Genomic DNA, 12,028 nt, shown 5'->3' on the forward strand with positions numbered 1-12,028 from the left:
TATCTCTCTTTCTCAGTCTCTCTCTGTCTCTTTTTCTTTCTCTCTCTCCCTACATTTATCCTCCCATAATGTGAACAGAAAATATTCCTCTCTCTCTTTCTCTCTCTCTGTGTCTCTCTATTTCTCTCTGCCCCATAATGTGAGCAGAATACATTTCTCTCTCTCTCTCTTTCTCTCCCTCTGTCTCTCTCTACATTTATCCTTCCATACTGAGAGGAGATTACATTTCTCTCTCTGTCTCTCTTTCTCTCTCTCTCTCTACATTCATCCTTCCATATTGTGAGCACATTACATTTCTCTCTCTTTCTCTCTCTACATTCATTCTTCCATACTGAGAGCAGATTACATTTCTCTCTCTGTCTCTTTCTCTCTCATTCTCTCTCTACATTCATCCTTCCATACTGCGAGCAGATTACATTTCTCTCTCTGTCTCTTTCTCTCTCATTCTCTCTCTACATTCATCCTTCCATACTGTGAGCAGATTACATTTCCTCTCTGTCTCTCTCTTTCTGTGTTCTTTCTCTCTCTTTCTCTACATTTATCCTCCTATACTGTGAGCAGATGACATTCTTAGTTCTTCAGTAACATCTCATTTACTCTCTGTATGTTACTGATTCATCCTCCGCCCCCTCTCCTCCTCTTCTCCTCTCCTCTCCTCCTCTTTTTTAGCACGTTTTTGTTTTTCTCTTATGAAAAATGACTCTGTGCACCAACGTGGGCTCCCATCTGCTGTTCACTCCCACCAGCAGACTGTAAACATTAGCTGCCATTTTGTGAAAGAGTCACAAACATTTAAGTGTTTATATTTGTTTAAAGTTATATCCTGTACTATTTTTATGCCTTAAAAACAGAACGAGTTCATTTTAAACTGTTTGCAGTGCACCAAAGTTACTCCTTACTCACCTTCACATCCTCAACATCCTCATTATTCATCATGATGAGTTTATAAGCACTTTTCACAACTTACAGAGACCGGAGCAGAGTTTGTCATGTCAACACACACTTTTATCAGACAGTAAAACCTTTTATAATTAGATGTAATAGAAAATTAACTGGAGCCAGAGTCGATGCTCATTTCCAGTTTGGAATGTGTCGGCTAGCACGTTAGCGATGTCCATTTCTATAGGCAGTCTATGTGAGCACGTTAGCTATGTCCATTTATACATACAGTCTATGGTTACAGACAGGATAATGGGGATAATATTGTGTCTTCTCAAGGGACTTTCCTGTTTCCAAACTCTCAAATTGTTAATGTTCTGTTTTAAATACAACCACAATGATCTGAACTGATAATATTTTGGAAATTTCAAAGAGCCCATACGACGCTGTTTTCTGATTTGTGTTATGATGTTTCCTCATCACAAACAAACCTGGTTTAGTCCTGGTTTAGTCCTGGTTTAGTCCTGGTTTAAACCTGGTTTAGTCCTAGTTTAGACCTGGTTTAGACCCGGTTTAGACCTGATTATTACCCACGATGAGTTTATAAGTGCTTTTCAGAGCTTGAAAACTACTACTTGATGACATCACAAGGTGGAACAGAGCATATTGATCTTTGGAGATGTAGACAGACTAATAATAAAGTGTTACTCAAACATGTGTGAATGAAACAAAACACAACTGCAGGTCTGTTTTTGAGGAGGGAACAACATTAGAACATGACTTAAAGGTCACAAGGGTCAGTTTTGTGTAATATAGGACTTTAACTGAAGCGATGTGTTTGGCTGAGTTTGCGTCTTGGCTCTCAGTCTTACTCACTTGAGCGTTCTGTGGCGTTGCGTACTTGTGTCAGACCCTTGTGATTGATGCTCTGATTATAAACAACTCAAGCGAACAATATCAAGAGAATGTTCTAATGAGCTGTAATGTCTTTCTCACAGGGGACATCACACAAAAGGGCTACGAGAAGAAAAGGACCAAACTCCTGGCTCCCTTCATCATCCAGGCTCCTCCGGGTAAGAAACATATCACACTGAGAAAGAGGAAAAGAGGAAGAAAGGAGAGGAAGAGGAGAGAGAGAGAGGGGAGAGAGAGAGAGAGAGAGAGAGAGAGAGAGAGAGAGGAAGGGGGGGACACACACATTACACAGACAAGAGAAAAAGGGAGGAGATAGGGGGGAACAGAGAGAGGGAGAGAGACTGGGTCACTACAGGCAGCGGAACAACTGTAGAGGAGAGAAGAGAAAGAGGGAGAGAGGAGAGGGAAAACAGAAAGAAAGAGAAGGGAGAGCGGGTGAAAGAGCAGAGGGGAGAGGTGGAACAGAGAGAGAGAGGGGAGAGGTAGAAGAGAGCAAAGAACAGAGAGAGGGGAGAGTGGGTGAGAGAGGAGAGAGCTAGAACAGAGAGAGGGAGAGAAGACAGGTAGAACACAGAGAGAGAGGGGAGAGCTGGTGAAAGAGGAAGAGCAGAGAGAGAGAGGGGAGAGCAGATGAAAGAGGGAAAGATAGGGGAAGGAGAGAGGGATAGTAGGTGAAAGAGGGAGAGAGGTAGAATAGAGAGAGAGAGGAGAGGTAGAACAGAGAGGGAGAGGGGAGTGCAGGTGAAAGAGGAGAGTACAGAGGTAGGACAGAGAGAGCGAGGGAGGGGGAGAGAAGTGAAACAGGGAGAGATAGGAGAGCGTGGGTAAAAGAGGGACAGAGGAGAGATAGGGGAGAAAGAGAGGGGAGAGTGGGTAAAAGAGGGAGAGACGAGAGGTAGAGGAGAGAGAGGGAGAGATAAAAATAGTATTTTGTGAAACAACAAAAAACTCACTGGTCCAGCAGTAAAATGACTCAATAACTTAATTATTAATTTAAACATAATCTACCTTTTATTTTTAGTCGAGCCTCCTCCTAAGAACGATGTCCAGCCCCCTGCTCCGCCCTCCTCCTCAGGCCACGCCCCTCCAACGTCAAACGCGTCCCGGTACCGAGAGAGACGCTCCAAGAGGTCGCATCGCAATGGAGGCACCAGGGATGACCGCTACAGATCAGGTAAGCACTAAAACCAGTAACTAGCTTTACAGATCAATTTAACATTCAAACCAGGGACGAGTGGCACCAATCAGGTAAGTACTAAAACAAGTAACGGACTTTACAGATCAAATGAACACTAAAGCCACTAAAACTCTATCAAGCAAAGAGCAGCAGTACAGATCAGGTCAGCACTAAAACCAGGAACAGACTTCTTAGATCAGGTTAGTGACAAAATGAGGTTAGTGACAAAACGACGACCCAGCAGAGCCTGAGGAGTGTGGAACGACCGCTACACATGCACTAAAGCTGCAAACACCTCGTATATTTCAAGTTAGTACTATAACCAGGAACAAACTTTAAAGATCAGGTAAGAGCTAAAACCTGGGACGACCCATCCAGATCAGGTTAGCGTAAAAAGTAGTAAGAGATGGTACACATCAGTTAAGCGCCAAAACCAATGAACTTCAAAGCTTAGGCTAGTGCTACAACTAACTTTACAGATCAAGTTATTGTCAAAAACGGCTTATAACTGGCTTTAGAGACAACTAAGTGCTTACCTGGTAGGCCTATAGAACAGGTAAAAGCTAAAATCACAGATCAGGTAAGTCATGAGTGATACAAATCAGGTTAGCGCAAAAACTAGGGAGCAACAGTACCATAAACTTTATAAAGAAGTGGACTAAGTGAGTGTGACGCCACCCACAGCGTTCAGCTCCAGTCAAATGAAGCTCATCATGGTGAAGTTAACTCCACTTCCCTTAGCAACACTGTCAATGAAACCTGTTGCTAACGCTAGCTGGAGTTACTATTAATGTTCATATCTTGATTTATGGACACAATAGCGAAATAAAAACCCTGGGATCATGTAGAGGGGGTTATTACAAACATGTTAAGACCAAAATGATGAGTCTGACAGCAGCAGTTACAGAGAGAGGGGACACAGTTTTTACATAGAAAGTGAATTGGAGACAGAGTCGATGGAGCCGGAAGTGCGCCCATGATCACTTCCTATTTGGAACGCGGCGGCTAGCAGGTTAACTATGTCCATTTATATATACAGTCTATCAGCAGTACACATTAGGTAAGTGCTAACATAGGGAGGACTGCTACAGATCAGGTAGGCGCTAAAAACATGAACACCTGGTACAGATCAGGCTAGCATAACTACTAATGGATCAGGTGAAGCGTTATAACCACAGTGCCTGGTACAGATCAATCTAGTGCTATAACCACTTTGATTTTTGGTGTAATTTGAGCCTAAATAATAAAACTGTTAACACCATTTTATCCAGTTCTATATATTTTTCCAGATATTACTACAATACATACACACAAGTGTTTGTAAACTTTAAATTCCCAACCTTCCAACAGTGAAACTCCCTTTTTCCCAGTACATTTACGTGGAGGCCTGGTATCTCCATTATAACAGACTCCAGTGGGGCCTCTGCAGGTTTTGGGGGCCCTCGTTGTGGACCCCTCAGTGAGGTCAGGATGATGTCACTGTTTGGGCATGTGAACAGAGGAGAGATAGAAAGCAGACACTACAAAAAAGAAAGGAAAAAAAAACATCCACGTCAGCACATCCTCCTCAAACTCAGCACGCCAAAGGCCAAGTGACAAATCCAAGTCTGCTCCGAGTTTCATTTAAAAGAAAAGATGAAAAAAAAAAAAACATGTTTAAAGAGGAAGATGTGCAGTGGAGAGGATTAAATGTCAAGGGTTAAGAAAGGGAGGGAGGGAGAGAGAGAGGGAGGGGGGGAGAGAGAGAGGGAGGGGGTAGGGGAGGGAGAGAGGGAGGAAGAGAGGGAGGGAGGAGAAAGAGAGACAGAGAGTAAGAGAGGAGAAAGAGAGAGAGAGGGACGAGAAAAGAGAGAAAGAAAGAGGGAGGAGAGAGAGAAAGGAAGAGGGAGGAGAGAGAGAAAGGAAGAGGGAGGAGAGAGAGAAAGGAAGAGGGAGGAGAGAGAGAAAGGAAGAGGGAGGAGAGAGAGAAAGGAAGAGGGTGGAGAGAGAGGGGAAGAGATAAAAAAGGGAGAGAGCGATGGAGGAGAGTAGGGGAGAGAGAGGGAGGGAGGAGAAAGAGAAAGGGAGGGAGAGAGGAGAAAGGTAGAGGAGAGAGAGGGGAAGAGATAATGGAGGGAAAGGGAGGAGGGTTGGGGAGAGGGAGGGGTGGAGATAGCAGAGGGAGAGAGAGAGAAAGAGGGAGGTGGGTAGGGGAGAGGGGGGAATGAGAGGAAGGGAGGAGAAAGAAAGAGAGACAGGGGAGAGAGGGGGAGATAGCGGAGGAAGAGGGAGAGAGGGGGAGATAGTGGAGGAAGAGGGCGGGTAGGATAAAGAGAGAGGGAGAGGGAAGGGGTAAGGGAAAGAGGGAGGTGGAGGGAGAGAAAGAGAGGGGGAGATAGCATAGGGAGAGAACAAGAGAAAGGGAGAGATGAGGTAAAAAAGGGAGAGAAGAGGGCTAGAGGAAAGAGAGAGAGAGAAAGACAGGAATATGAGACAGTGAGAGAAGGAGTGGGAGAGGGAGGGGTGAAAGAGAGAAAAGGTGGAAGGAGAGAGAGAAATGGACCGATGGGAGACAGCAAAAGGAAGTAGAGGGATAGAGAGTGTGAGTGAAAGAAGCAGAGAGGAGACAAGAGAGAGAAAGACAGTGAGAGGGGGTGAAATAGGGACAGGAGAGAGAGAATGTGATGGGAGACAGGGAGAGACGGAGGGTGAAAGAGAGTGAGGGGGATAGAGGGAAAAGGAGAGGGAGAGAGAAGGAGGGAGGAGGAGAGAGAGTAAGGGGAGGGATAGTGATACTAATTTGATACTAAGGAAATTCAGAGCATCGTGTGTATTCACCAAGATGAGTTTATTAAGGGGGCAAACGAGTGGGTGAGAGAGTTGCAGATTGGGTGATTATTTATGTTTTGATTTGTGTGATTTTAATGTCTTTCTTATTCTGTAAAGCACTTTGAATTACCTTGTGTACGAATTGTGCTATACAAATAAACTTGCCTTGCCTTGCCTTTATAAGCACTATTCTCATCTTGCAGAGGCCACACCACTGTTAACAACAACTAGCATGCTAACAACACAGCAGCATTACTTCCTGGTTTGCGGACCATAAAAGTGCTTGAGTATCTAGTTTCGATACTTGTTTTGGTATTGATTATTATCTGATTTCGATGCTTTTGACAATCCTATTTCAGGCCATTTTTGACTTGAGGGGTTTTCCATTTAAAACAGCCCCACAGCCAGAGGGTCCCAGGTTTGATTCCCAGACTGAATCAGGCATTTCTGTGTGAAGTTAAAGGCACACAGTGTAACTTTTCTGGTTGTCTAAAATGTTCCAGAGTATAGCATTATACTGATATATCATGCATCATCATTCGAGTAGAGCTGTTTTTATTTAACATGTTTGAAAAAAATGTAAAAACAAAAGCAAAACATGCATTCTAACTGTGAGCGGACTTAGTGTCACTTGACCTGCTTGTCTCTATGGAGATAGATACATTTAATGCCATACTGTGGAACATTCTGGGCAAATCTTCCCTTTCCTCTTCTTAAACTTTTTATTTATAAAGATGTTGTTGTTATACTTTCCTTAATAATCATACAATATTGTTACAATTCCACTTCAATAAAACAAACCAATATTTATGAACGTGAACGACACGACTGTGGGCCATAAAAACAATGATTAAACTGAAATACAGACAGCGCATCTGCGGTAATATGTACAGGGATCTGTTATTAATGTTCATATCTTGATTTACAGACACAATAGTGAAATAAAAGCCCCAGGATCATGTAGAGCAGGTTAATATGAACATTTAAGACCAAAATGAGTCCAACAGCAGCAGTTACAGAGAGAGGGGACACAGTTTTCCAATAGAACTTAAATTGGAGCCAGAGTCCGTGGAGCAGGAAGTGCGCCCCTTGACGTTTCTGTTTGGAAAGCGGCGGCTAGCAGGTTAGCTATGTCCATTTATATAAACAGTCTATGGTTGTTACCTCCTCAAAAACAGACCTGGAGTTGTGATTTGTTTCATTATCACATGTCTGAGTTTTATTATTAGTCTGTCTACATCTCCAAATCTCAAAATGCTTCATTCCACCTTGTGATGTCACAAAGAGGTTGTTTTCAATTTAACAGCTACGTTTTACCTTTTGTTGAATAGAGATTGTCAATTCCAGGGCTGAAATCATCCAAGGAGAGAAGAACTCAGTCTAAATATACAGGGTTTGTGTGTTAAACATGTGTGAATGAAACAAAACACAACTCCAGGTCCGTTTGTGACGAGCAAACATGAGAACAGATCAGAGAATAGTGTAATACAGGCCTTTTAAATCTGAGCATCGTTGTTACGTGGCTCCGCGGCCTGTTTGAGGGAGGATGACATGGGTAATTAGTTCATCTGGATGTTATATAACCTCTTCTGTGGGATGGACCCAGGCTTTATGAACATGTTTGAATGAGGCAGATGTGATGTGTGACTGAGACTTTATCAGCGTGTTTAATATTGTACTTTTACAGACCTGTTATGATAATGAATGTATAGATTATGTTTATGAGGGAAATCAGTTACATAAAGCAGATGTTTTAATGCAACACCGTGTAACTTTCTGGAGGTTGCACGTCTCTTGCATGATTCCATGGAAATAGAAATTTAAAGCCATACTTCGGAAGATTCTCCACTGAGATAAATATGTTCTATGGCATACTGTGGAAGATTATAGTCAAAGGATGAACATCTCCATGGAAACCAGCAGGGAAAGGCCCCCCTTCCGGCAAATACGAGTTAGGTTTGTGGAGATGCAAGCCCGTTCACAGAGCAACACAACCAAAATGACACAAAAAAATGTTTTAATTTTACTCTATTATTTGATCAAAATTTACAAGGCGGGGCTTTACAGATAGTGTTTAGGTATGTATTTAAACTTCAAATTTCATAAATTTACCTGCAATGGGGCAAAAAAGTATTTAGTCAGCCACCAATTGTGCAAGTTCTCCCACTTAAAAGATGAGAGAGGCCTGTCATTTTCATCATAGGTTCACTTCAACTATGAGAGACAGAATGGGGGGGGGGGGGGGGGGGGGGGGGATCAGTTGTTCTGGTCCCTGTGCAGAAAAACAGCCCCAAAGCATGATGTTTCCACCCCGATGCTTCACAGTACGTATGGTGTTTTTTGATACAAGGTATGGTGTTCTTTGGATGCAACTCAGTATTCTTTCTCTTTCTTTCCTCCAAACACAAGTTAAGTTTTTACCAAAAAGTTCTATTTTGGTTTCATCTGACCATATGACTTGGGTTCCAGCTCTCTGTAGTTCATTCACTAGGTCTGCCCGTGTGGTTCTGGGATTTTTGCTCACCGCTCTTGTGATCATTTTAACCCCACGGGGTGAGATCTTGCGTGGAGCCCCAGATCGAGGGAGATTATCAGTGGTCTTGTATGTCTTCCATTTTCTAATAAATGCTCTCACAGCTGATTTCTTCAAACCAAGCTGCTTACCTATTGCAGATTCAGTCTTCCCAGCCTGGTGTAGGTCTACAGTTTTGTTTGTGGTGTCCTTTGACAGCTCAGGTCTTGGCCATAGTGGAGTTTGAGGTTGTGGACAGGTGTCTTTTATACTGAGTTCAAACAGGTGCCGGGTAACAAGTGGAGGACAGAGGAGCCTCTTAAAGAAAAAGTTACAGGTCTGTGAGAGCCAGAAATCTTGCTTGTTTGTCGGTGACCAAATACTTATTTTACCGCGGAATTTACCAATTAATTAAATAAAAATCCTACAATGTGATTTCCTGGATTCTTTCCCCCCATTCTGCCTCTCATAGTTGAAGTGGACCTATGATGAAAATTACAGAGTGCATGTGAGAGTGCATGTGAGAGTGCACGTGAGAGTGCATGTGAGAGTTCATGTGAGAGTGCATGTGAGAGTTCATGTGAGAGTGCATGTGAGCATGCATGTGAGAGTTCATGTGAGAGTGCACATGTATGTGAGCGTGCACTGTATGTGAGAGTTCATGTGAGAGTGCATGTGTATGTGAGCGTGCACGTGAGCATGCACTGTATGTGAGCGTGCAAGTGAGAGTGCATGTGTACGTGAGCGTGCACGTGTGGGCAGGGTGTGTGGGCACATAAAGGCTTCACTGATCCTTATGCTGCTTTTATGAGGCGTTCAATGGGACTCTGTCTCTGTCATTATGCAACTAGAACAAGAAGCTATAAATCCAGATATGTGAAATATGTTGTGTGTATGTAGTAATATTAACTTTTTGTAAATGTTTGGGTTCATACTGACCTTGTGTCCTTGAGCAAGACACTTCACCCACTTAGCCACTGTATGAATGTGACATGATTGGTGGTGAGCGGACTGACCTCTCCACAGACCTGACATGTAACTTGACCTGGTTATGTCACATGCATGTTTCCGTGGACACAGATATGTTAAATGCCATACAGTGGAACATTTCTGTGACGTGTGAATGATTGGTGGTTGTTAGAGGCCTGTTTGAGGGGCCTGATTGGCAGCCTCACTTCTATCAGTCTGCCCCAGGGCAGCTGCAGATACAGCTGTATATGGAGACTGAATGAAAAATACAAATATTCTCAAGCGACTTGAAGCGTCTAGTAATATCACTGTATGAATGTGATGATGTCATAATCTCAGATGGGTTTAGGTCCCATATTACACAAAATTGAGAGAAAAACTCACCCTAAATATGCAGGGTTTGTGTGTTAAACATGTGTGAATAAAACAAAACACAACTCCAGGTATGTACAGTGTAAGGTAAAAAATGATCCAACTGATTGACCAAAACAAGGACTAAACCTCCAAACAGTTCTGTTTAGTTGTGCATATGACTGAAAGAGTTTTATTCTGCCTTTGCTCTTTTAATGTTAGTTTTATGATGATTATTTATGTTTTGATTTGTTGTATTGTGATTTTAATGTCTTTCTTATTCTGTAAAGCACTTTGAATTACTTTGCGTACCAGTCGTGCTGTACAAATAAACCTGCCTTGTCTAATAATGTCCTATAGAATGTTACGATGTCGTCTGAATCCCAGCAGTACAAAATAATGTCTGTGCCCTGTGTCTTGTGCAGATATCCACACTGAGGCGGTGCAGGCGGCTCTGGCCAAACACAAAGAGGAGAAGATGGCTCTGCCCATGCCCACGAAGCGCCGCTCCACCTACGTCCAGTCTCCCATCAACACACGCACGCCTCCAGGTTCACTCACACTACAAAAACACAATGCAAATACATGAGACAGACTATAGTCTCTTTCACTCTCGTTCTCCTCAAAGTTTCTCTTTTTCTCATTGTTTTTTTTTTTTTTTTTTTTTTTTTTTTGAGGTTTTTTTTTGAGTTTTTCTTTGCTGAGAAGGAGGGTCTAAGGACAGGGGGCGCTCTGGGATACTTCTCCATTTGCTTGTCTGTTTCTGTTTCATTATTGATTTTCTAACTTTCTGTTGAAAAGTTAAATCCATTCTCAATGTTCAGCCCTAAGAGGTGACTACTGATAAATTGAATTGAATAGAGCTGTTTACTTTGCAGGTTGATAATAACATAACTCTCCTCCTCCCCCTCTCCTCCCCCTCTCCTCCCCCTCTCCTCCCCCTCTCCTCCCTCTCTTCTCCCCCTCCCATCCTCCTCTCCTTCCCCTCTCTTCCCCCTCTCTTCCCCTTCTCTCAGACTCCTCCTCCGGGTCTGAAGACGACTCGTCCAGCCGGAGACATTCGTCAGGAGCCGCTCCGATGCCTCAGGTCCACCCCGGCCTTCAGGTGAAGCTCATCTGTTTCAATAATCACCTCATAGTCCTGCCTGTGCATATCTCTTGTTTGCAGGGCTATTTCCGTTAGTTATTTAGTCTATTAATTTGTTAATGGTGCCTTGGTCAACCAAAATTGTATTAGTTGGCTAATTATGTTATCTAGATTATAAGGAATTAACAGCAAAAAGGAGGTGGTAGGGACTGGATTAATTGAAGATTTTGGGTATGAATCCTGAGTTTAATCTGCTTTTTCCTTATAAATACACTTTTTCAGGTACTTTTCTGTATAAATAGCTGTTTTTGCAAGAACTGACATGCAGTCGTGGTATTTTAGCTGTAGTTACTTGGTCAGATCAGAGAGCTTTTGCCACACCCCCTTTTTAGTCATCTAATCGATCAGCAAGATAGCTCTACTTGCATGTTCATTTCTTATCCATCTGAAGGTTGGTTTTTCAATGCCAGCTTTGATCACTGTCTTTGTATTCGTATGTGCATGAGAGATGGGAGGTGGTCGACAGTCTGTCCCCGGGCAGCTGTGGCTACAAAATGTTTAGTGTCAGTATCTTAAAAGTCTCATCTCTCACTGAAGACCCCAGGGACCGACTTCCTACTGTAGTCCTGGTTTAGCCCTGGTATAATCCTGGTTTAGTTCTGGTTTAGTCCTTGTTTAGTCCTGGTATAGTACTGGTCGGGAAGGGGCGTTACCTTCAACAGCCTCGCTCCTGATTGGCTCTTTGGTTGGAACTTGGCCGCAAATTGGCCCATATAACTGTTAACCTAGATGGGCTTCATTTGACTGGAGCCGAACACTGTGGGTGACGTCACACTCACTTAGTCCACTTCTTTATACATTCTATGAGAGTAACAAAAACAAATAATAGGGAAAGATTGGAGAATTATAAGGAAACAACATGATGCTATTTCAGACAGTTGTTTCTGTGTCATGGTGCATTATCACAGCGGTAGAAATTAGGCGGGGCTAAAAGTTCAAACTAAAACATGTCCCTGACTTATGGCTTAAAATCAGGTATTGGCCCTTTAAAAGTCAAATGTTCATTCATAAACCTAATGCAGATTTTTTTTTCTTTGCAGTCAAACTTCCAGGCGCCCCCGTCCCTGCAGAGTCCAGAGGCCTGGATTAACCGCTCCGTTCAGGGCTCCTCCACCTCCTCCTCTGCCTCCTCCACCATGTCCCATGGAGAGCCCAAACCCGCCCAGGCCCAGCCCCAGTACAAACCCCAGTACCAGCCTCTGTACCAGCCCCATGACAGCAGCGCCGCCGCAGTCACCAACATGCTAGCACACAGCCGGATCGGTCAGAC

The 12,028-nt window shown here is 43.3% G+C and overlaps 1 protein-coding gene across 1 annotated transcript in view; it reads left to right on the top strand.

The window, feature by feature from the left end:
• Positions 1 to 12,028, top strand: part of dip2bb (disco-interacting protein 2 homolog Bb) — a 65,949-nt gene that overhangs the window by 24,527 nt on the left and 29,394 nt on the right. Inside the window, exons 2-6 of the mRNA XM_033965895.2 lie at positions 1,878 to 1,952; positions 2,816 to 2,968; positions 10,037 to 10,162; positions 10,628 to 10,716; positions 11,799 to 12,021. Coding sequence (XP_033821786.1) covers positions 1,878 to 1,952; positions 2,816 to 2,968; positions 10,037 to 10,162; positions 10,628 to 10,716; positions 11,799 to 12,021 — 666 coding nt within the window. The remainder of the gene's footprint in view (positions 1 to 1,877; positions 1,953 to 2,815; positions 2,969 to 10,036; positions 10,163 to 10,627; positions 10,717 to 11,798; positions 12,022 to 12,028) is intronic.

This window comes from Periophthalmus magnuspinnatus, chromosome 5, assembly GCF_009829125.3.
Source record: "Periophthalmus magnuspinnatus isolate fPerMag1 chromosome 5, fPerMag1.2.pri, whole genome shotgun sequence".
NCBI lineage: Eukaryota > Metazoa > Chordata > Actinopteri > Gobiiformes > Gobiidae > Periophthalmus > Periophthalmus magnuspinnatus.